The sequence below is a fragment of the Oreochromis aureus genome, linkage group 22, assembly GCF_013358895.1.
Source record: "Oreochromis aureus strain Israel breed Guangdong linkage group 22, ZZ_aureus, whole genome shotgun sequence".
NCBI lineage: Eukaryota > Metazoa > Chordata > Actinopteri > Cichliformes > Cichlidae > Oreochromis > Oreochromis aureus.
Window position 1 is genome coordinate 16,877,146 of NC_052962.1, and position 22,365 is coordinate 16,899,510.

General features: G+C 39.9%; 1 protein-coding gene across 1 annotated transcript; it reads right to left on the minus strand.

The window, feature by feature from the left end:
- Nucleotides 1–599: 599 nt before the first annotated feature.
- Nucleotides 600–3,041, minus strand: sp8a (sp8 transcription factor a). Its single transcript, XM_031756912.2, has 2 exons — nt 2,871–3,041; nt 600–2,361 (listed from the first exon to the last, which is right to left on the minus strand). The coding sequence occupies exons 1-2, from the start codon at nt 2,889–2,891 to the stop codon at nt 1,162–1,164; spliced, it is 1,221 nt and encodes a 406-aa protein (XP_031612772.1). The 5' UTR covers nt 2,892–3,041; the 3' UTR covers nt 600–1,161.
- Nucleotides 3,042–22,365: the final 19,324 nt, after the last annotated feature.

Here is a 22,365-nt window from a genome sequence, read left to right on the forward strand (position 1 = left end):
TTTATAGTTATTCTATTTAGTTGTATTTATTTGGGCCCTGCGGCCCAAAATTTCATGTACATTATTTTTTTAATGAAAAATATGGAAAAACTTTCTTAATATTCAACCATCATAGTCCCTGAAGACCAACATCAGAATCGAAGCATGTAGTTTTTAATGAATACGACTCGCTACACATTTTTAATATCTGTTTGTTTGTTAAAATATATTTGTGTAGATCTGTCAAAGATTTTTAAATTATAATTTATTTTATTGGTGCAACAAAAGATTGCTGCATAACCAGGACCTGCATTCAATATTACAGTCCAGGCCCATGTGGTCCAAGCAGCTGCTGACTGCATAAACTGAACACTAGGTGGAGATCTCCACCTACACAACATTGTTTAAAGCTCACTGTAAGTATTCACTCCAAGTCCCTAACTCTTTACAGCAATTTTTTTTAGAGTAACATCTTTTCATCATTGAAACAAAGCTTAAAGCAGATTTTTCCCCCATAAAGCAGCAGCTGGCTGACGTCACTGACTACAGAACTCTTTGTATCTAAAAGTGCCAAATATGCAGATGTGCCTACTTAGATTTTTTTTTTTTGGGGGGGGGGGGAGACAAACTGGGTACAATTAGTACCAATTCTTATGTAGTTTTTTTCTGATTATATATAATCACTGCAAACTGTTCAAAACTAAGACTTTGTTTCTGAGGCAAATTGTAATATATAACAAAACTTAGATTATTGCATGCGAGTAGTCGTTTCGTTTGTTTGTTTTTAATTGTAATCCCAGTGCAACAGAGACTTTCAAACGAGTAAATTATAGAAATGTAGTCACTCAAACTTTATTGTAATTTATATATTTAATTACTATAATAATGAAGTCAAAGGGGATTATGAAAGGCTCGTTTTTCTCCCTTTTTTATATATATTAAAAAAACAAAAAACAAAACAAAACAAACCACGAATAAATTAGGCAATAGAGAAATACATGAAAAAAAAAAATAAAATTAGAACCTAAACGACAGAATAAAAGACTTTTCATAGAAAGGTACAAATAACAGATGAGGTATAAGCAGAGTGATCCATAAAGTGCTGTTTCAGTTCTTAAGAGTCCACGGCACGCTGTAAAGCAAACAACCCACGTGTGGATTCATCGGGTTCAGCTCTGTGGATTATTGCACCGCTCTCTGTCCCTCGGTGCTGTGCAGTCTCAGTCCAGGGCTCGGGCTGCCGCTATTGTCAGTGTCGCTGGTGCCCTTTGTCAGCCCCGGCTCCCCGCCGTCCTCCGGGCTGTGTGTCCTTGCGTGCTTGCTGAGATGGTCAGAGCGCATGAATCGTTTGTGGCAGAGGGAACACTCGAATCGCTTCTCCCCGGTGTGTGTGCGCAGGTGCCGCTGGAGCTCGTCAGAGCGCGTGAAGCGTTTCCCGCAGAAAAGCCAGTTGCAGACAAACGGCCTCTCCCCGGTGTGCCACCGCAGGTGGGCCTTCAGGTGCGAAGTTTTGCCGTAAACCTTACCACAACCTGGGATGTGGCAGCTGTGCAAGCCCCTGCGCCGGGGGCTCGTGCGCCCTTGGCCGAGGCTCTCCGCCTCTTGGCAGTTTGGACAGTCACAAGTGGCTCTACCGGAGTAGCGCCGTGAGGAGGAGCGGGAGGATGGGGGCAAAGACACGACTGGGGAACTTGTAAGAGGAGGTGCCGCCGTGACCGGAGGCTCTGTGTAGGCTGCGTGAACAGGCGGTCTGAAGCCGTCGAAGAGATGTTGCGCCGCGGGGAGCAGGTGCTGAGAGGCACTGGGGCTGAAGTTCGAGCTGTAGTCACTGGTGTAGCTGCTCAAAGGAGAGGGTAACCCGACTGTGTTCTGTGCCTCCACCCAGCTGCTGCCCATATCCCACCAAGCAGGAGGCCCGTTACCAGTGTCCCCCACGGGCTTGAACCATGGATCATAGGGATGTGCATGCATCCTCGGATATATCCCGGCTATGCTTTCCACCGAGGAGGGAAATTTGGTCAGAAGCACGGGCCGCTGTGCGTGTGCGGAATTGGGAACGCAGTTGTCCGGTGGCACAGCGGTCTGATACATAGAAAAATCATTCCCTAAAGAAGAAGTAGCAGCTGTCACACTGAAAGCGCTAGAGGCGTCAGTCAGTCCGGTTCCGCTACTCCTGGAGGTCCCAGAAGAAACCCCAAACGAGGTGAGGCAGGTACCCAAGTTGCTGGTGACTTGCGTGCTCCTTCTCCACGGGTGGAACCCTTTGACGAGTCCGGGGGCTCCATCGGAAACAGCAGGGGAGCAGGAGGGGCTGGGCTCACCAATCCTGCTGCAGGTTGCGGCCAGCATGGCCAGCGGGGTGCTGCCCAACCGTGGCTCCTCCTGCGGGAACACAAAGCACGCATTTAGAGCCAGCACGCCACTGAAACCATGTGCGCAAAACACGCATAAAATGAAGCTTGTAAATCAAATGAGTTGGATACAGTCTGCAAAACACAAATGAAGCTTACATTGTTGTTGTTTTTTACTTATACCAGCAATACCACAGCAGGTGGGATAACTTAGTAACTTACATAACTTTCAATATGGAGAGCAAATAATCTTTAAAAAACTAAATCGCTAAACTTTTCCATTAGACGTAGCAACTCGCCATCAATAGCGCAAGCCGTGAAAGCTAAAACAAAATGTAGATGGGAAAACAACTAAATCTCGATTAATTTAAATAGCGATACTTTTATTATAAACAGCGGCATTTAAACGAGATAAAGGAGATAACATAAATATTCACCGAATAAGCAAATGGACAGACCCTTTAAGGAATTTGCTTTTGCAAAAAAAAAAAAAAAAATTCAGAAAAAAAAACCAAAAGTTGCGTCGAAACGCAAACTCACCCCAAGCAGTGTGGCAGCCATGGACTCCGTGCAGTGATATCTTCTGCTGTCAGTGTCTGTGTGTGCTCTCGGTGGCTTGCGTCTGTTTTCCTCTCTGACTGCTTTGGTAGTAGTTGTACCTTCCCCGTGGCTTTGAAGTGGCGCTGAGCATCCGCTGGCCAATCAGAGATCAGCTGTCATCGTCTCCAAACATTTGTGCTCGGGGTCGTCATACATTTCAAACGTTGTAAGCGAGTATAGTTTCAAAGTAAGAGTGAGCGAATAGTTTAAAGTTTAACGCATGAGATTCAAAAGGAGGCACTGAAGCAACAGATGAGTGCGCAGAAACGTTCTTCCTTCCACCAGTTGGTCAAAATACACGTCATACCGCCACAAAAAATGGCAGTGAATAGTTTCGTGACTGATTTAAGGCATTTCCTCATTAGGTTAATAAAAATGTAGCAGCAGTAGATGCCATTATAAGTTCCACGTGTATTTATATTTGATGTTTCAGCTCCATTTATTTCGTTACTTGACTTCAAACAGCGCAAGGCTCCACGATAAGGCAAAGTAGGCAAATTGCAGTTAAAATTCTTCAAACATAATCACTGAAAGTTTAATTTAAAGCTGTGTTAGGGTGAAGTTACCCCTTAATGTAGCAATAAAAAGGCAACATTTAATAAACCAAAAAGCAACTGGCATAAGGGGATTTTGTGCCATCGGCCAGTAAAGATAATGCGTGCTAGTAAACACAATAAAATACACAAGGGAAGCTTTCTGTGCATGTAAAACAGCAAAGAGCAGTTTTGTTTTACTTAAGTTGTGAGTTCACTCAGAGGGAGAGGCTGATGAATGGGAGGCTGGTCACGTCCGTCCCATCCTGTCCCTGGGGCGTATCCAGTCAGCCCTGGGGGAGGGAAGGGAGGACACCATCACTGCCTCTACAATTTCATCTTATTCAACACAAAACAAATGACTTTTTAAAATAAAGCATCTCTTTCTGTTCTTTTCCCTAATTTTATAACTCATTTAGACACCTGGCTAAGCTCAGACTCACAGTGGGAAGAAATAACTTTTATTATTTGGATACATAGATAGTCCTACACTTAAATCAGGCATGTTTAACCTTTGTGATGACACATGCACCCTAGAAATAACCTAATGTAAGAGCAAAGGCACTTATATTTCATTTGAATTTCAAATGTAATAAAACAGCAGGATTCAAGCTACTTCCTTCATTTGCTTGATATACTGCTTTCCTGCCCTTACCTCATCGCTTTGGCTATCCTAAATGAAGTCAGCTGCACACTCACAGAAAAGTTAATCACATCTCACAGTTTAAATCAAGTGGCTGCTAGTGTGCATAATTATTTTTGGTGTTGCAATGCAAAGTCCGATATATCATTTTAGGTTAGATTTCATGTACACTTCAAAATGTTAAGGCAGATGTTTGTTGTTTGTTTCTTGAAGGAAATTATTCAGCATATACTTGATAGTTAAACACACTAACATACGAATATCTCAAACATATGATGTACAGTGCATTGACTTACTTGACCTGTGGCTAGATTAGTAGTTTATAGGCCTAACAACTCCGAACGAGATCAGAGAACCTCTGCTTCCTTCCAAGGATTCAGTTATTCTCCAGGAAAATAAAAAATACATCAATGGTGTACTTACACCTTTTTGTAAAATGTAGAGAAGCTAGACAAGCAGGCTGCAAAGCCTTTTTAATTTTAAGTAAGTAAGGATGGCATGGTGTATCAGCTTAGATTAGAGGGGTACTTTACCCCAAAACCAAATTAAAATTTAATTTAATTTAAATTAAATAATAATACGTCCTACAGTCAACTTAATTTAAAATTAAATTGACTGTAGGAAGTTCTTCTGTAAATTGAACCAGGTGGCTTTGTTATGGAAGTTTGTTTGTGCCACAAAAAAAAAGAAAAAAAATGAAGAAATTGAATTTCAAAATTTAAATTTAATATCTTAAAATTTTGACTTGTTCAGCAGAAACTCAAAATTTCAAGTAATTTAACAATTTCATATCCCAAATTAAAAATTTTGACCCAAAATGTTTTGGGGTTTTTTTTAAATTCATTTTTTCTTACTGGTGGAAACTTGCATACATTTGCTTTGTTGTGTTTAAAATAAATTTGAGTGAGGTCAATGTTTTTAGATCTCATCTCCCTGGAAGAGCTGCATAAACACTGGAGGTGATTCACAGAGACCTTAGATAATGAATGATTTTGTGACTTTAAGTAACTACGTACGAAATAACTGCTGGCGATGCGAAACATTTGGGCGAGCGACTGAAGTGACTACCAATGAGACTGAAGAATACCGTTGACTGACATAAAACCACCTATAGGGTTACCTAGGCAACCATAACCTGTGCAGTCTAATGACCAGCTGTCAGTTTCAGAGAAATGTGTAACAAGCCAAAAGCATTCAGTGTTTACGGTTTAAGGGGCGTGGCTATGTTGACTGACAGGTGTCCCAGTAGCAGCTGGCTCAGTGTCTGCTAGGCCGACCAACCTTTGTATGTTTGTGCTGCTGCTGTCTTTTTGAGCTTTTTAATGGATTATCTGTCATCCCAAAAAAATCTGTATGCTTTAGTTTTGAGTGAAACTGTAGTTCTTTATTAGCACTAATTAACCGATATGTGTGTTTGCGAGATGCACCCATACAGTTTGAGAATGTAACATGCTAAACAAGCTAGCTAGCATTAGTTGTTAAAGAGGAATTCCACACTTTCATCCATCTAATGTAACCTCTCACTCCAAGAAACCAAAAACAAAACAGTGACGGTCAAAATTGCTCATGTTGAAGCTTCAAAATGCAAAATCTAAAAGCAGTGGGTGACACTGTGATGTCTTCGGCCCTCTTTCATACCGCCTACACTTTACACTGAGTTGTTTCTACAATTTCTTAGTTCAGTTTGTTTTGCAGCTATTGGTAGAATCACTGTGCTGCGGTGGACAGTCACAGCTTTCAACTTGAAATTGGCTTCATAAACTTGATAAGTTGGATTAGCTTCTAATGAATATTTGCTTGCTCTACTTTAAAATGAAACTTAGAAAATAATTTAGAAGTTAGGCGTCATAGCTGTAAAATTTTGGATTTGGGTATTTTAGTTATTACAGTGAAATCACGAAAACACACACCTCTCAGCAGACTGGACAAAATGAGAGGCTCTGCTTTCCCCCACAGCCTCGGGGAAGGCCGTATGCACAGGTGGAGTTTACAGTGGGCCATCTTCTCCTAAACCTAATCGCCATCTTCACAAGCCACCCAAACAGCTGTCCCTCTTTTCGAAGCATTCTTTTCCCACACTGAGAGTGTGTGCGTGTTTTTGTATGTGTGTGCTTTAAAGGCCCCCAGTGAAACCCTGTCTGAGCCTCAACCTGTTCCTTTAGCCACGATAATGACCGCATTATCACGCGCCATCGAACGTCAACAAAAAAAGATTGTCGTGTGCTTTCCAATCACTTTGTGGGCATTGAGACAGAAAGAGCTGGGAGAAAAGACTGAAATAAAGATCTGGCACTTCTCCGGGAGAGGGGTGGGTGAAGTATTTTATTTCTCCTTGCTTTTTCTTCCCCATCTCCTCCTTTTGTAGGCTGGAGCATAGTCAGGAGTGATCCAGAGGGCAGGCCAGCCATCTTGGTCAGCTGCCCTGCTGAGACAATTAGCGGGAGAATCACAGAGTCAAACGACAAAGCTGCTAAACATGACACAAAAATATTCATTGTAACCAGGGGGTAGCCACTCTATTTTAGTTTTTTTTAAAAAGCATAGGTTGCAGACCTTGCGGCAACCAATGTGAGGATGCACATTAAGCCGTTAAAATAAAATAAACTTTCTTTTCTAAAGTGCAGGAAAAGTCATCCAGGTGAGCTGTGTGCCAGGATGTGCCTGAAGCAGCTCCTCCTTGGCTTCCTGTAATTACTCCACTGAGAGGGCACGTCTGCAGCCTGTCTGTCAGCACGGAGCTGATGGACGACTGTAGCAGCAGAGTCAGGGAAATTAGTTTGAGTTGCTGTGATGAAATCATAAGATTCCCCCCTCTTTTTTTTTTTTAAAGAAAAAAACATCCCATAAAGAATCAGTGCATAGTGAAATCTCTTCGACTCATTTGCCCTTTGTATGCTTTTAATCTCTCACATAGCATATAGCAGCTTATTGGAATTGCAGTGCTTACATATGATACAACAGGAAGAAAAGATAAATATAAGGTCATGGGGGGAGGACATCTTAAAAAGTCCAGTCCTTTAGAGTAATGGAAAGCAAGCGTACAGAGGACTGGTTTCCATTGGTTTCATAGATTATCCCTTTGGTTAGTGGATACAGTGACAATAAGCTGCCCTGAAATCTGTAGAAGTTTACCCTCATTTTTCAGTCGCTCTCACACACATACAGGGGTCAGAGAGGGCATCTCTCATCAGCCCGTGCAGCAGATTGAGGGAATCCAGGCCAATGTAATTACACTGTTGAACGGCTTCATTCACATTCATGTATACAGCGCATATACATACACCAGCAGACAAACCCATTCATGAAATTAGAAAAAAAAGAGGAGGAGGGAAGATTTGTCAGTGAGGAGAGAAAGGTTGAGAGGACGAGTGTGTAGACACCTCTGCCGAGTTTGTTTGGCTCAAGTTCTGGGATGAAGGTGAATTGAAATTGCACTTTATGAGCAGCGGCTCTTTCCTCTCTTTATTCCGCACACACACACACACACACACACACACACACACACACACACACACACACACACACACACACACACACACACACACACACACACGCTGAGGGTTAGTGTTGATGGATGCTCGGGGTTTGTTAAGTCGTACATCACAGAGGTCATTTAACCTGCCAACACATCTGCTGTCTCTGCCCTCAGAAAGAGAGGAAGAGGTGGAGTGAGAAGAAAGATTTATAAAGGTGGGGAGGAGAATTATGCAGGGTGTGAGAGAATGAGACTGTGATTAGTAACTAGAGTGGATGAAAAGCTCTCATTCAGTCTCACTCACAGCTTCACACACACACTCACACACACACACACTCACACACACACACACACACACACACACACACACACACACACACACACACACACACACACACACACACACACACAAAAACGCACACACACACACACGTTGTGCTGAAAGTGGTATCTTTTCAACAAGCGTCTTCACTAAAGCTGCTTGCGTTATGAGTTTCTCTGCTCCTCCATCAACTTTTGTCTCGTCTCTGTTAACTACTCCCAATAAAGCTGCTGATTTATGCCGAGGAGATGTTCTGCGCACCGAGATATTAATGAGATGCCTCTGGAGGAGGAGTCTTCATTGATTTTTCTCACAAGTTGTTGATGTTTGTGATGAAAGGGAGTGTGTACGTTGATTACAGATCACTGCTTGTATACACTCTTGCTGCACTCTGTTAACGTAGCTTAAACCTCATGGAGAGACCTCCGCCTTGCCTTCACATCATCTCAGTGTACATAACCCAAGTGTCACCTCAGGTTTGCAACTTTTAATATTAAAGTATAAAAAAAACCCCAACTACTAGTCTACCAATTAACTGTGCTAGGAACTGACTATGAATAAATAGATTTTATAATTATTTTGAATGGTGATGCAGTGATTTCTAGAAAGTAAATAGTAAGTAGAAGTAATTGTTTCATATTATACTTTCTTTGTTTTCTCTCTTGCCATCTTTTACCACTGCTGTTAATTAATTAAATGACAGTTTTTAAAGGTTTGTAAAGGTGGATGCTAACTTTAGGGTACTGCAATTATGTCTACAGCGATCCTACAGATTAGTGCTGTCAACCACTCCTCTAAAATCCCAGCTGCATGTTGCTCGGCATCTGTCGGTCAAATGACTGTTTTAACTGGCTCTAAACATGATTCAGTCTCCATAGACTCTTATGTTTAAATGCCCAAAATCTATAGCAGAAATAAATATGTTTACAGTTTGATATAAAAAGACTGAGTGTTTCTACAGATAATTTCCCCTTCATAGCAAATACAAGAGGGTTTAATAGTAGCTTATTTTAATCCTACAATGGCTTAAAGTTATGCAGAGTTAAGTTTTTGTTCAGTGTGTGGTGTACATGAAATCACATTTTAACAGGGAAATAACTACAGAAACGATGCGCTTCACTAACCAGTGCTAGCATTAGCAGATAACTCTCTATATCTTTAGCCTCTCCCTCCTCATCTGAATATGGTCATAAGGTGGTGACAGCTAAGATGCAGTACAAGTGCTGTATTGTACTAAAAGACCATCAAAGCAGTCACCTGCTGAGTTTGTCCGGTAAGTTAATTTTTCAGTAAGTAAAAAGCACAAAAAACCAACAGGACAAAGCAAAGATAAAAAAACAGCCCAAAGAGACTTAAACCTGATTGCCACAGTGATTTTGCCTTAGAACCATGAACAGATAGAAACAGAGGCTGCATGCTGACTGCTAATAAGTTTGTTACCTGTTGAAGTTCAGGGTCTGGCTGCTGGGCTGGGGTCAGCATTCACTCAGTTTAAAGAGTTCTTGGCTAGCTTTGTGTTAGCAACAGAGGAGGAGGGAGGATTTGTCTGTCCAAACATCAGCGGAACTTCATAATGACATCGTCTTATTGGGAAAAAGTTATTTTACGACTACTACTGCTGGAAGGAAGTCATGGCTAAGCTTCAAACACGTGTATCACCATTCTGCAAATGGTGTTGCAGTTTTTAATACAGCATGTAGTGATAAGGTAACAAAAGCCTAAGACAATGTTAAAAGATATGTTCAAATAAATGGAATTCAAATCAGAAAACAAGATGTTGCCTTTATTGACTCAGGTTTGCTGTTATTATCTGTTTCCTGTGTTGTGCAATGCAAATCAGCTACTGGTTGTAGTTGTATTATAAGATGATTTATGAGAGCAACACCTGATAAAGAAAACAGCAGCATTTTTTCATGGTGCGTGTGTTGACAGCTGGGAATGGTATTCAACAATCACAAAACCAACATTTTTGGTTGCACATAAAGTAATAATGGTGGGTTTCAAAGAGGAAGGAAGACAAACAGAAGAGCAGAAGAACAAGAGGAAGAGGATGAAGATATAAAAACAAAAAAGCCCATGATGCCACACATGTCACATGTCTGAGTTAAGATGCTGTAGTGTTTGTCCTGAAGCCAGCCGTGTTCTCCAAACTCAACCACTGAGGAGCACTCGGACAAACTCCTTCTCCTTGATTAAATCCCGCTCTGACCGTGATCTTGGTTCTCCTCACCAATAACTCTGTTCATTCCTCTTCCTGCTCTTCACCACCGCACAGACACTCCTCAGACAAGAAGATTAATTTACTCATGTTCATTTTTCAGGTTTTTGCGTCTTCTCTGTGTTTAATGTATGTGCGTCCATTGATTGATGCGCTGAAGCCCAGGAGCATAATCATACACTTCCAGACGTCATTTTTCACTTTCAGTCTTGATGGATGGACTTGACGCGTCTGATCGCTGCTACCTCAGCGTGGGGGGTCTAGGTCATCTTGTGTGTGTGTGTCCTGTTGGCTAGCAGTCCATCTGTCTGTCTGATGGAAGTAGTGATTGAGTAGACACCCACATCAGCATTAGAAGGCTTGTTTGTGAGGTTTTTTCCTCCCATCTTCACCTGGACCACTACCATTCGCAGCAGCTAACTTTCCGAGAATTGAAGTTTGCATGTTTGCTAAAGTGAAGACCATCAGCCAGGTTTATTAAGATTTATAATTTTATTTATTTATTTCATTTAGTTTTTAGCTGTTGATCATGATATATATTTTGTAATTGTGTCTTCTTGTATAATCAGTGCAGATCTGAGCTCTATAAATCTAGAAGCTGTAATTAAATACATTTACGAGTTTACAGCTCCTATCTTAATCTTATCAATGACCCAATGAGCTTAATACAAGTCATCCTAAATTATTTTGATCAAGTGTCATCAAAAAGCAAAAGGAAGTCTCATTGAAATCCCTCTAGGATACTGATATCAGCTGCTACTGATGCTTATAAGCACTCTGACTCCTTTAAGCATTCATATGCTTCTCTAGCACTTCTTCATATGAAGTGATATTTTGGACATTTAAAAGTTTGGCTCTTTTAAGCTTTCAGTTTAATTAAGATTTCAGTGCTTAGATAGAATTACACGGTTTTTACAGGTGTCACCCTCTGATGATAGTTGCAGGACACCTGTAAAGTATATGGGGTGTGGCTATATAAGCATCCGCCTCGTTTGCTACCTAGCCTTGTGCTTAAACGCTGTTCTGTTTTAGAGTAAACAGGCATTGTGTTCCTCCTTGCTTTTTTAATTAAAAGAAGTGGAAGGTGAACATTATGGTTTCGGTAGTACATACAGGTTATGAGTGTGGGAGTCCCCCGAGGGCTGCTTGACAGTATACACAAACATTGCAGAAATCAATACAAAAAGGTAAGCAAGCCAAGATCCATCAGAGATTGGTTTTAGATCACAGCTTGGTTTTAAGTGGTGGAGAAAAGGGTAAGCAAGGGACAACGTTAAGGTATTTATGGTGTTCACTTTGGGACCCATGTGATGGATAAAAGCATTGGAATATTACTCTATAGGGCAACTATTGAATTTTTCATCCATTATGGCATTACTACATGGTTTAGTAACCTGTCTGTTATGTTCAGATCACAAATCCAAAATTTGATCAGAAGGGCTTGAAAGATAACTGGCATACTCCCTCAAACTTCCCCCAGGAAATATTTGAAGAGACAGTAATAAACCTGCATCAGTAGGACAACAGAAAATTTGAGCAGTCACTTCACTAGCTCTCAGTTCAACACAAAATGACCTTTAAAATCCTTCTATTAGTTCATAAAGCTCTCAGTGGTTTGGTCCCCCAGTACATCTCGGACTTGTTCACTGTCTATAACCCAATTAGACCTCTCAGGTCATCAGCTCCAGATCTTTTATCTGCTTCCAGAATTAGATCTAAGTGTGCTGAGGGTGCTTTCAGTTACTGTGATGCTCTTTGGAACAACCTGCCTGCTGACCTGAGGTCAATTAGAACGTTTTTGTTCTCACAGGCTTACACCTAATAACTGTGTGTGTATGTGTGTGTGTGTGTGTGTGTGTTTTGAAAGTATTACTTTTATGTTAAGCACATTAGGTTTACATATTATGAAATGTGCTAACATTGCCAAAGGTACAAAAAAGATCCTTCATAAAGAGTAGAATTTGCCCTCAGAAAAGTGCAAAGTACCGAGCTGTAAGTTAAATAGGTCAAAATTTTCTTAAGAGACACTATCAGTTTAATTAATGAATGGTAACAGGTGAATTGTGAATGTGTGCTGCACTGGTCCAAGGTGCTCTGCAAAGGTATAGCTGTGTACTGTTACTAGGGGGCAGTGTCAAAACAACTGTTTGGAGGTGTAAAGGTGAGGCCTTCAAACCAAAAAACACTGTATCAGCTACCAAGCAGGGTAGTGGTAGCATCATTCTGTGGGACTGTTTTGCTTTAACAAGTACTGGTACACTGCACAAAGTAGATGGAATAACGAGGAGGAGAAATTCTTCCACTTATTCAACTTCATAACAAATTAGCGGTTTGATGGTTGACGCTTGGTCTGTGCCAGGAAACTAACCAGTTTAAATGAACTGCACCAGTTATGCCAAGAACTGTGGTCAAATAACCAGCCAGAATTATGCCAGAAGCTTGATGATGGCTACCCGAAGCATCTGGTTTTGATGAAAGTTGCTAAGGGAGATTTATCCAAATACTAGGAGTAATGTTCTCATGCTGTGTGTATTAGAGAACATCCTAAATAAATCCAAAGTTCTGCATACAGTTCTTGTTTTTTTGAATCATTAAATATAAATACTGTAAAATAATTCCACTCTGGAAAAGAACAATTGAAGAAATCATTAAAAACCCCAAATGACCATGACACTCATATTCATGAAGAGTGTATGTAAACTGACTATAACCGTAATGAATACAGAACTTATTTGGGAGGACTGTGTGCAAGTGCATCTCCATAACCTCTGCATGGGTTAAATTCCCACAACCTCATTATGAAAAGTTATGGAAAATGACACCACACTGGGACAACAAATACTGCACAAGTCCTCTGAGTGCTTTCTCTTCAACTAATCCTACAAGTCTAAATTACTTAAGTGCTTTAACTTACTTTGTAACTCATAAGGTAGTGTATAATGTGCACACAGTGCTGTAGTAGTATTGTATTACATGTACTATTATATTCTTTAAAGCATGAATCTAGTTTGTTTTTTTTTTTACCTCTGCTGCTGTGAAATGTCAATTACCTCTTGCAGATTTGCAGGCCAAAGCACTTTTCAGTTCAACTTAATGCAGTAGCACTCAACCACACACGTACGTATGCACAGAGATAGACACATACTAACAAACCCACACAATCAACGCTACGCTCATGGTTAGTTTATCCTCCTCCCCATCATTGCGCTTCAACTCGCCACAATGCCTGCCATAAAATTCCGAGGGAGCAGAAGAAGGGAGGCGCTAAGAAAAGCACTGAGAGATGGCTGATGTTAAATTGACTGGAAAACAGCCGCTTGCTTTTTCATGCTAATTGCCGTCCAACAAATTGTTAATTTATTCCACACAGAAATGCAGACCCCGCCCTCCAAGATTTGCCTGGAAATGTGGGCAAGCTTAAATATCATCTGTGTATCTGACAAATCTCTGGAGAGGCACAGCCTCACACAAACCATGCTTTACATGGCCACCAATCAGAGCTGCTGAAGTCACTGAACAAATTAAAGGAGAGAAAATACATGTCGACACACATCCTCTACTCTCTTTCGCTCTCCGTCTTGCTCTCCCTCTCAAACACACTCAGACACATTCCTCCACACTTTCTCAGAGCAGGTTCAGGTGGTTTTGAGGCGATTTGACGGTTGCTGTTTTATTGATGGTTCCTGTCAAACATGAAACCTTTCTTTTCCCACCTAACCACACACATACGCACTGCCTCTGGGCTGTCATTCAGGACGCATACAGACAGCCAGAAACAAGGGGCTGGCGTCAGCTCTACCGGGCCCGCAAGTCATGTCAGGTCCTGCCTCAACTACACAAACACACACACTCATGAATATACACATTACACACTTATCTTGGATCTTTATAGTGTGCTGCACCCTCCACTTAGCACTGCTGTAAAGGTTTTCCTGAACTCACAAGAGTGCCATCTTCAAAGAGCTCCATGCACGCACACATGAACGCACACCGAAGAGCCACGCAGACTTCTAAGTGGACTTAATCATTTCACATTTAGCTTCAAAGAGACTGTTTAAACACATACTTGCTCACTGTCTGAAAGCACAGCATGAGACCTGTCCTCTTCAATAGTCTTTCAGTGCAGCTTAATTCTGTGTCTTTGAATTCGGCTATACATTTTTCCTGTCAAGTGGCGATGCTGAAAAAACTTCCCGTTTGTGTATGCATCTCATAAACAAAGCCAAACAATTCCAGTGCTTTGAACTAAAAATAATAATAACAAGGAATCCTGAGTTTGTGCTTTAAGCTGCCCATAATTTGAACTAAATTTAGGCTGTACTGCATGATTTACGGGGGCACAGTTCATCTCAGAGTTTACTCTCAGTTCAAGGTCTTGCTCCTACCTCTCCTGTAATGATGTTATATCTTTGAGCATCTCATCTCCTCAGGAGGTCTTTGACCTGTGATCTCTCAGGGTCATATAGTTTTGGAGACTGACCGCAGGTTGACTTTTCCCTTCTCTTTGTGCATCTTTTATGTCTCTATCAACTTTGCAAATGTGAACATATAATAGTAAACTCCTGCACATGCCACTCAGAAGATCTTCAACTCAGAAGACATCTTTGAGGATGTCTTCTGAGTCACAGAAGTGTTCATTACTGTAGGTTTGGCTTTAAGTCGCATGGTTGAAGTTGGAGCAAAGAGCTGAAGACAGACAAGTAAACAGTTTGCGTAATGGTACAGGCTGCAGTAAAACTCAAAGATATTCTCTTTTGATGATTAGAATTTTACTATAACTAATTCCTTCTAGTGAGTTTTGAAACAGTAAGGTCACATTTAAACCATGAATGCAAAAATATGCTACATGATGTATGTAGGAAAACTATCCAATCCAATTCGAGCTAAGACAAAGAGAGACCCAGCTTCTCACTCTCACATTCACACCTACAGTATGTCCAGTTTGAAATCATGAAGCAATTGAAGGAGAAAGTTTTGGATTTTGGGCAGAAAACCCATGAGGCAACAGTCCACTTTGAATTAAAAAAAATAGGAGAACGATTAATCATTCAGCTAACTTAGGAATTAAAAAAAAAAAAAATCAAACAATTTTCTTTCAACTACAGCCAAGTTAATTATTATAATTGCAGCTTTGACTGAATTACACAATATGTCCATAAAATAACTGGAAAAAAATACACTGTGAAAAATTGCCTGTTTTGGATGCGAATGCAGACTAGAGAGAAAGTTTATTAATTTTCTATTTAATTAATAAACAGGAAAAAATGCAGTTTAGGTAGGGAAATAGTCCAAAATGGTAGCAGATAAAGCCCAAATATAATAAGGACAACAGGAGGAATACCAGGGATCTCAGGGTTTAAATACACACAGGAGGCAACGAGGGAACAGGAAACAGGTGGGGAACTAAGAGCAGCTGACACTAATCACAGATACTGCGACACGGGATGTAAAGCTAAAAGAAAGAGACAAATAAGTATCAAAATAAAACAGGAAAAATCACAACAAGAGAACACCTAACACAAGCACTTAACAGCAAGATATGGGCACAAACAGGAGAGAAAAATAAACTAAAACTCAAAGACTCAAATATGAACTGTAACTACAAACTAGACACTAGACTGCAAAAGGCAAGGTAAAAAAAACTTTGACGCCAACCAGGAAATATCTGCTATATAACAAAAACAAGAGACACAATAACTGAAAATTAGTACAAAAACCTCAAAACTTGGGCACAAAACCCAAGATCCATGACAAAAAAAATAACAAACCATATATCTTTAGACTACAGTCCATTTACCAACAACAAGTCTTTTATTTCCCATTTCTAAAAAATTAGAACATAAAGAGTTCACAGAATTACAAATGTTACCTGTGGTGTCTGTTAGAATCTATACTGATTTAATGTCATGCAGGTCAGTTGGATAATGTGAGTGTTTGGATTCCAGGTGTTTAGATATTTTGCTACATGTTTCTACTCTGTGTTGCCATCCAGCCTCTGATTAGATGCTTCTCAAGTATTAGCACAATGCTCTGTTTTCTCTTGTTGCAGGTCACTGCAGAAGTATTTCTTTGGAAACACTTCACCTCTGTTTTTGGACCGACACACCTCTCTCAGTCACACACACTCACACATGCACGCATACTTTAGAGTAGAGACGTTTATTTTGTTTTTTTCCTTTTCTTTTAAGCAATAAAACCTTATTATTCCAGGCAATTAAACCATGTGTGAAGAATGTTCTGGGCACAGACAGAATCTGTCAACCTTGTATCCCACACAGACAGTAATCCAGCCTGTCACAAGGTAATTTGTTATTAGTTTTACAGTCAAAGATTGTTGTCAGGCTTATCAGAGTCTTCTAGCAGGGTGTGACAACCAGTATCTGATGTCACAAAAAAGCTTTCTGTATCCGGATTATGTCTGTCATTCATTCTTTATTTAAAAGAACCAGAGCACTCCCTCATTTCTGCCAAACACTGTACTTATATTTTTACGAGCTGTTCAGATGTATAATTAAAAAGGGATGTAAAAAATAACAAACCAAAAAACAAAAACTAGGTTGTAATTCAGTTTGATATTCACTTAAAATGAAGACAAAAAGTCCTATTTATCTGTTTTCAATGAAGTCTGATGTACTGGGAACAAAATGAAATACTGTTCCTTTTCAGCAATTTGCAATAAAAATGCAGAATCTGAGATATCGAAAGATGATTAAAGGAATATGAGAATATATATAACATATGTTTTTTGCAAAAAAGGAAAAAACGTTGTTTTAATTCCCCTATTTAGAGTCAATCAGCAGTAGGTGGTTGAGAAAAGTTTTTTTACATTACACTGTGTTATTGGGCAAAGCGGACAGTAAAGACATTGTTGAATTCTTAACTCCCCCCTGCAGACACAAATAATTATGGACCTGCAGAATAGCGTATGACAATAGAGAGGAACAATAACATTAAACATATTGTTGAGTTATGCACTCAACTGTCAGTTTATTAGGCACACCTTGCACCAGGTTGGACCCAGTTTTTGCCTTCAGAACTGCCTTAACCCTTTCACGCATAATGGTCACTACAGTGGACAGCTATTCAAAGGCTGTTTTCTTGTATTTGTGTCAGTGTTGATGGTATACTTGCACATAAACACAACATACAGTGTATATTATTTATTAGTTTGTCAAATTCATAAGTCACAACGTATGTTGTCGACCTAAGTGGACGTGTAAAAAACTCTTTGAAAAGTACATGTTTTATAAAAATGAAGCTCAACAATCTTTTTTCATGCCTAAAGATGAATAAAAATACTTGATTGAGGTTGTATCATTTCAAATATCATAATTCATGTTTGAAAGGGTTAATTCTTAGCATAGATGGCACAGATCCAACAAAGTTCTGGAAACATTCAGAGACTTTGGTCCACACTAACATGATGGAGATTTTTCCACTGCACATCCTGTGAATGTCCTGTTCCTCCACATTCCATAGGTGCTCTATTGGATTGAGATCTGGTGACTTAATCAGTGAGTTTACTGACACGTTCATATCTGAGATCAGTTGAGCTTTGTGACATCCTGCTGACAGAATCTATCACAAGACTAATGGACTGTGTTTATAAAGGGATGGGCATGGTGAGCAACAACACTCAGTAGACTGTTTTTAAATGATGTTCAGTTGGTACAAAGAAGAGCAAAGTGAACCAAGAAAGCCCCCCACACTATTTAAACCAGCTAATTTTGGTAAGCCTGTCTTAACTGCAGCCTCAGTTTCCTGTTCTTAGCTGTAGTCTTCTGCTGCTGTAGCCCATCTGCTTCAAGGTTCAACCTGCTGTGCATTCAGATGCTCTTCTACATGCCTTGGTTGTAATGAGAGGCTATTTGAATCATTGTAGCCTTCCTATCAGCCTGAAGCAGTTTGGCCATTCACCTCTGACATTTGACATCAACAAGGTATTCTCACCACTGCTGCTCACCGAATATTTTCTCTTTTTTTGAACATCCTCTGCAAGCTCTAGTGATAACTGTGCAGGTAAAAATCAGTAGATTTGAAATACTAAAATGAAACAACAACCATGACGCATCTAAAGTCACATAAATCGCCTTTCTTCACTATTCTGTTCCGTGGTTTGAAATTCAGTAGGTCACCAGCAGGAAATTCATCCTTTGATGAAGGTTGAAGAGATGATGAGCATTGTTAGCTGCTTCTTTTTAAAGAGTCACAAACAAGGACTGGGTGGTAAACTCACAAAGCACTGGTCTAACAAAACATCCATGAAACATCCAGTCACAGAAAAAATTCACCTTGACAAAGGTTTTTCTCTTTGCGGGTTAGGAGCATATTCCACCCACACCCTGAACTGGCACAATACCCAATGAGACATACCGGCTGTCTTCCACTCAAGCCAGACACCAAGAAGCATCAATCATTCAGCTAACATTTAAACTGAAACAATGCCAACTTGCACAGAGCTCCATGCAAGTCCGGGTCAGTCCTATGTGATGCTCCGTGGCATTAGCAGTAAAACAATAAAATGTCATCACAGCCGGATACATTTCCTCAACAAACAGAAAATACAGAAATATTTAAGTCTACTGCTTCATCATCGTCATCATTTATCACAGGATAAAACTACAAGTAGGAATGATGATGATGAGCAATAGCAAAGCAGTGATATCACCTGTTCCTGTTCACATTTACTGGAACATAGGGTGACTAAAGAATGACTACCTATCTATCTATCTATCTATCTATCTATCTATCTATCTATCTATCTATCTATCTATCTATCTATCTATCTATCTATCTATCTATCTATCTATCTATCTATCTATCATGACTTGTATTTCATTATAGGAAAGTTATGCGAAGCGTATCTGTTATCACTTGTCAACAAATTTTCTAGGCCTACACAAAGACACACACACACACACACACACACACACACACACACACACACACACACACACACACACACACACACACACACACACACACACACAATGAGATGAGCAACAGAGGCCACTGCCAAAACATTAACTCATGCTAGAAGTCATAAATCTCTTCGTCTTTACAGCCTAACCTTTAGGAAACAGAGACATCTTGACGCCAAGCCCGCATGTGACAAATGCACACTTACGATGCGTGTGCAACAAACTCATGGATGTCACGCAAAACAACACACAACACTACACAAGCCTGTACTGACTCATACCTGCAAACATGCTTGCGGACTGATGCACTATATTAACCTTGCAATCCCGTACGTACAAACTCACACAAACAAACACAGTGCATTAAATTCAGAAGAAGAAACTGAAATAATTCTGCACCATCCGAAATGAAGTCGCATCAGTTACACTGTGTCCGGACACTTTATGTGTTTGGTTATAGGACAACAAGAAAGTGAAAAACGGCACAGCAAATGTGAAGTCTGCCTTTCATCAGAAAGAAAGAAACTCAAGCTGAACTGCAATAATTACATTAAAGGATACAAGAATAGGCTCTTGAGTGTTTTCTATGATGCTCGGAAATTACAACAGTAGCAACAAATTTTATAAACACAAATTCAACAAAGCTATGTGCTGTTAAACTGTAGTGCAATTAAACTATAGTGTAATTAAATGTTAATGTGTTATCAACCAGATGTTTTTTTTGTTAAATATAAGATAAGCGTTTGTGTTGTTTTTGGTCAGCAGTGATTTTTACATTAGAACTCTTCCATAAATGCCATTTTTGCCCAGTCTCTTTCTTATTGTTGAATCAAGCACTCTGAGCTTAGCTGAGGCAAGTGAGGCCTGCACTTCTTTAAATTATCTTCTGGGTTCACTTGGAGTAATTTTGGTAGGCTGGCTTAGAAGGTTCACCACTGTTCCGTATTTTCTCTCTGGTTATCTCTGTCTAATATGAACATTTGTTTGATGATTTAAAACTAGTCAGTGTGACAAATATGCAAAAAACTAAGAAATCAACAAGGTCACAAACACTTTGTTCATGGCTCCGTATAACAACAGAAAATAAATAAAAGGACCATAAAAGGACCCTTCAGAAAACCTTTGACTCTACCTGCAATGCAGAAGTTTGACTTGCAACGGATTCTTTTTAAATAACTTTTTTTTTAATTGTAAGAAATCTCAACAAGTCTTTTGTGGAAACAGCTGCAAGGACGAGTACACAATCTGTCGTCCTGACTGGTACATGGCGCCATCTAGTGGTTGCAGCTGTTCACAAATGAAACTATCAGTTGTAACCTGTTCCCATCATGAATTCCTTTAGCTGTAATGTTTATTATCTATTAGCTGATATTTTATTTATTTATTTGTTTATTTATTTATTTGTCTTTTAGTGAGCATAAAGGGATGCTAAATTTTGCAGGAAACTCAATGACTTTTAGACAAATATGATAAATACAACTTTAACGAGGATTGAACCTGCTGTAAATTAAAGCCTTATTGTATCATAGAGTTTTACTGCAGTGGATATTAGTTTTTCTGTTAGCAGGATATTTATCTATCCCAGAGAACAGCCTTCTTTCTACCACACCCCCTTCCATCACCACCACCTTACATACATATATAACAACACCCCTTCTTCCGAGCAGACCTCGTTGCCTAGCAACGCCCTGCCGAGTGGCCCAGAAGGCGGGAACAAGGGCCGTGGCTTCCGCAGTAATTACAGTGCATGTGCATGTATGTTTCTAGGCCAGCCCAGGTGTGTTTTCCTGTGAACATAGTTTCATTATGAAAATATGTTTAGACTGCAGTGTTCCCCCAAATACAATGACACAAACAAACACAATAAAAATCTTTGAAAAAAGGGGAAACGAAACCACATAAGCATAAAGTGTATGAGCATGCTACAAGAACAAAGTTCTTAAAATCTCTTTAGGCCTTTAAGTGTGAAAAGTCTCATTCATGAGATATGTCTCAGCATTATGATACTCAAATGTGAAAGGCCATGTTAAGAATATCTATGAGATTACCTGTTACATCCATGCTGGACACACAGGGACTAAATTGATCAAATGCAAGCTACATGCATGGACAAGGCTGAAAGACTCGCTCTAGTGAAAATTGTGTTTTTTACAGCGTTAACGTGTGAAAGCCACGAGGAAACCAACCAGCTGATATTACAGCTGAACAGTTCCTCCTTAGGACTGCAGCATGGTAATGACAGTCTCAGATACGTTGGTTTATACCATCAGGGTTTCAAAGTTAGGGAAGCAGTAACCTCTTAGTGGCTGTGTGTGGGCGATGAGGAACAAAGCTGAAGGCTTATGATATCTTTTACCATTTAAGATAGATATAGAGATATATTAAACACATTCTGACACGTAAAGCAATTGGCAACCTTTTGCTGAGAATTCAGCTGTGCTAATAAACAGCTGTTTCCTTCACGTCATTTTGTTTTATGCTAGCCTAAGTTAACAACCCCTTTAATGTCCCATTGGATCATTGATGCACGCTGCTAAACAGGCTACCTAACCAGTGCTAAACTTATTTTATAACTAAGATGGCAAAAAAAAGCCAAGCACGATGCTTAATCCTACTGTATATTTGTTCTTTTTTCAATTTTCTCTTCTTTCTCAACAACAACTTCTGATTGTTACATATATTGCAATAGTTTTCAGAGTTTGAGCAGGTTTGTTTAACTTACAGGCACACACCAGATAGGCTGGTGAAGACACGTGAGACACTTATTTACACATTTAGAGGTCTGTGCATACTAAGATGATGCAAAGGTTTAGGGCTACCTATGCACGTTTTCCTCATTTAGGCACATGAAGGCATAAAAGTATCATGTTCAGGGAAACAACTTATTAACACATCAATTAGAGATGAGTTGTCACGTTTTTAATTAATACTAGATATGGAACTTCTATACCATCCTGTCTGAGTGTTTATGATGTTATGTTGGGGTGAGACACTGAGACAACTGCATTGCCTTGGCTGCCAGTCTATAAGCCTAAATATTTCCCCTGTGGGCCAGAGCCATATCCTCAGTTGGCCTCTTGCTAATGATGTTTTCTGCTTAGTGAACCAGGGCTGTGACTGGCTAAAGCCACGGAGAAACCCATACAGGCCTAAAGGCCCTCATACAGGCCTTCTGCTTCATCACAAACCTCTACTTCTCAGATGCATTAAAACCACACTGTTCAGAAGTCTGAAAGAGGTTTTGTCACTAGAGTGACAGACTTGACTTTGTTTCTATTTAGACACTTAAGTGCAGCTGTTGTTCCTCGGCCTGAAACCACCCC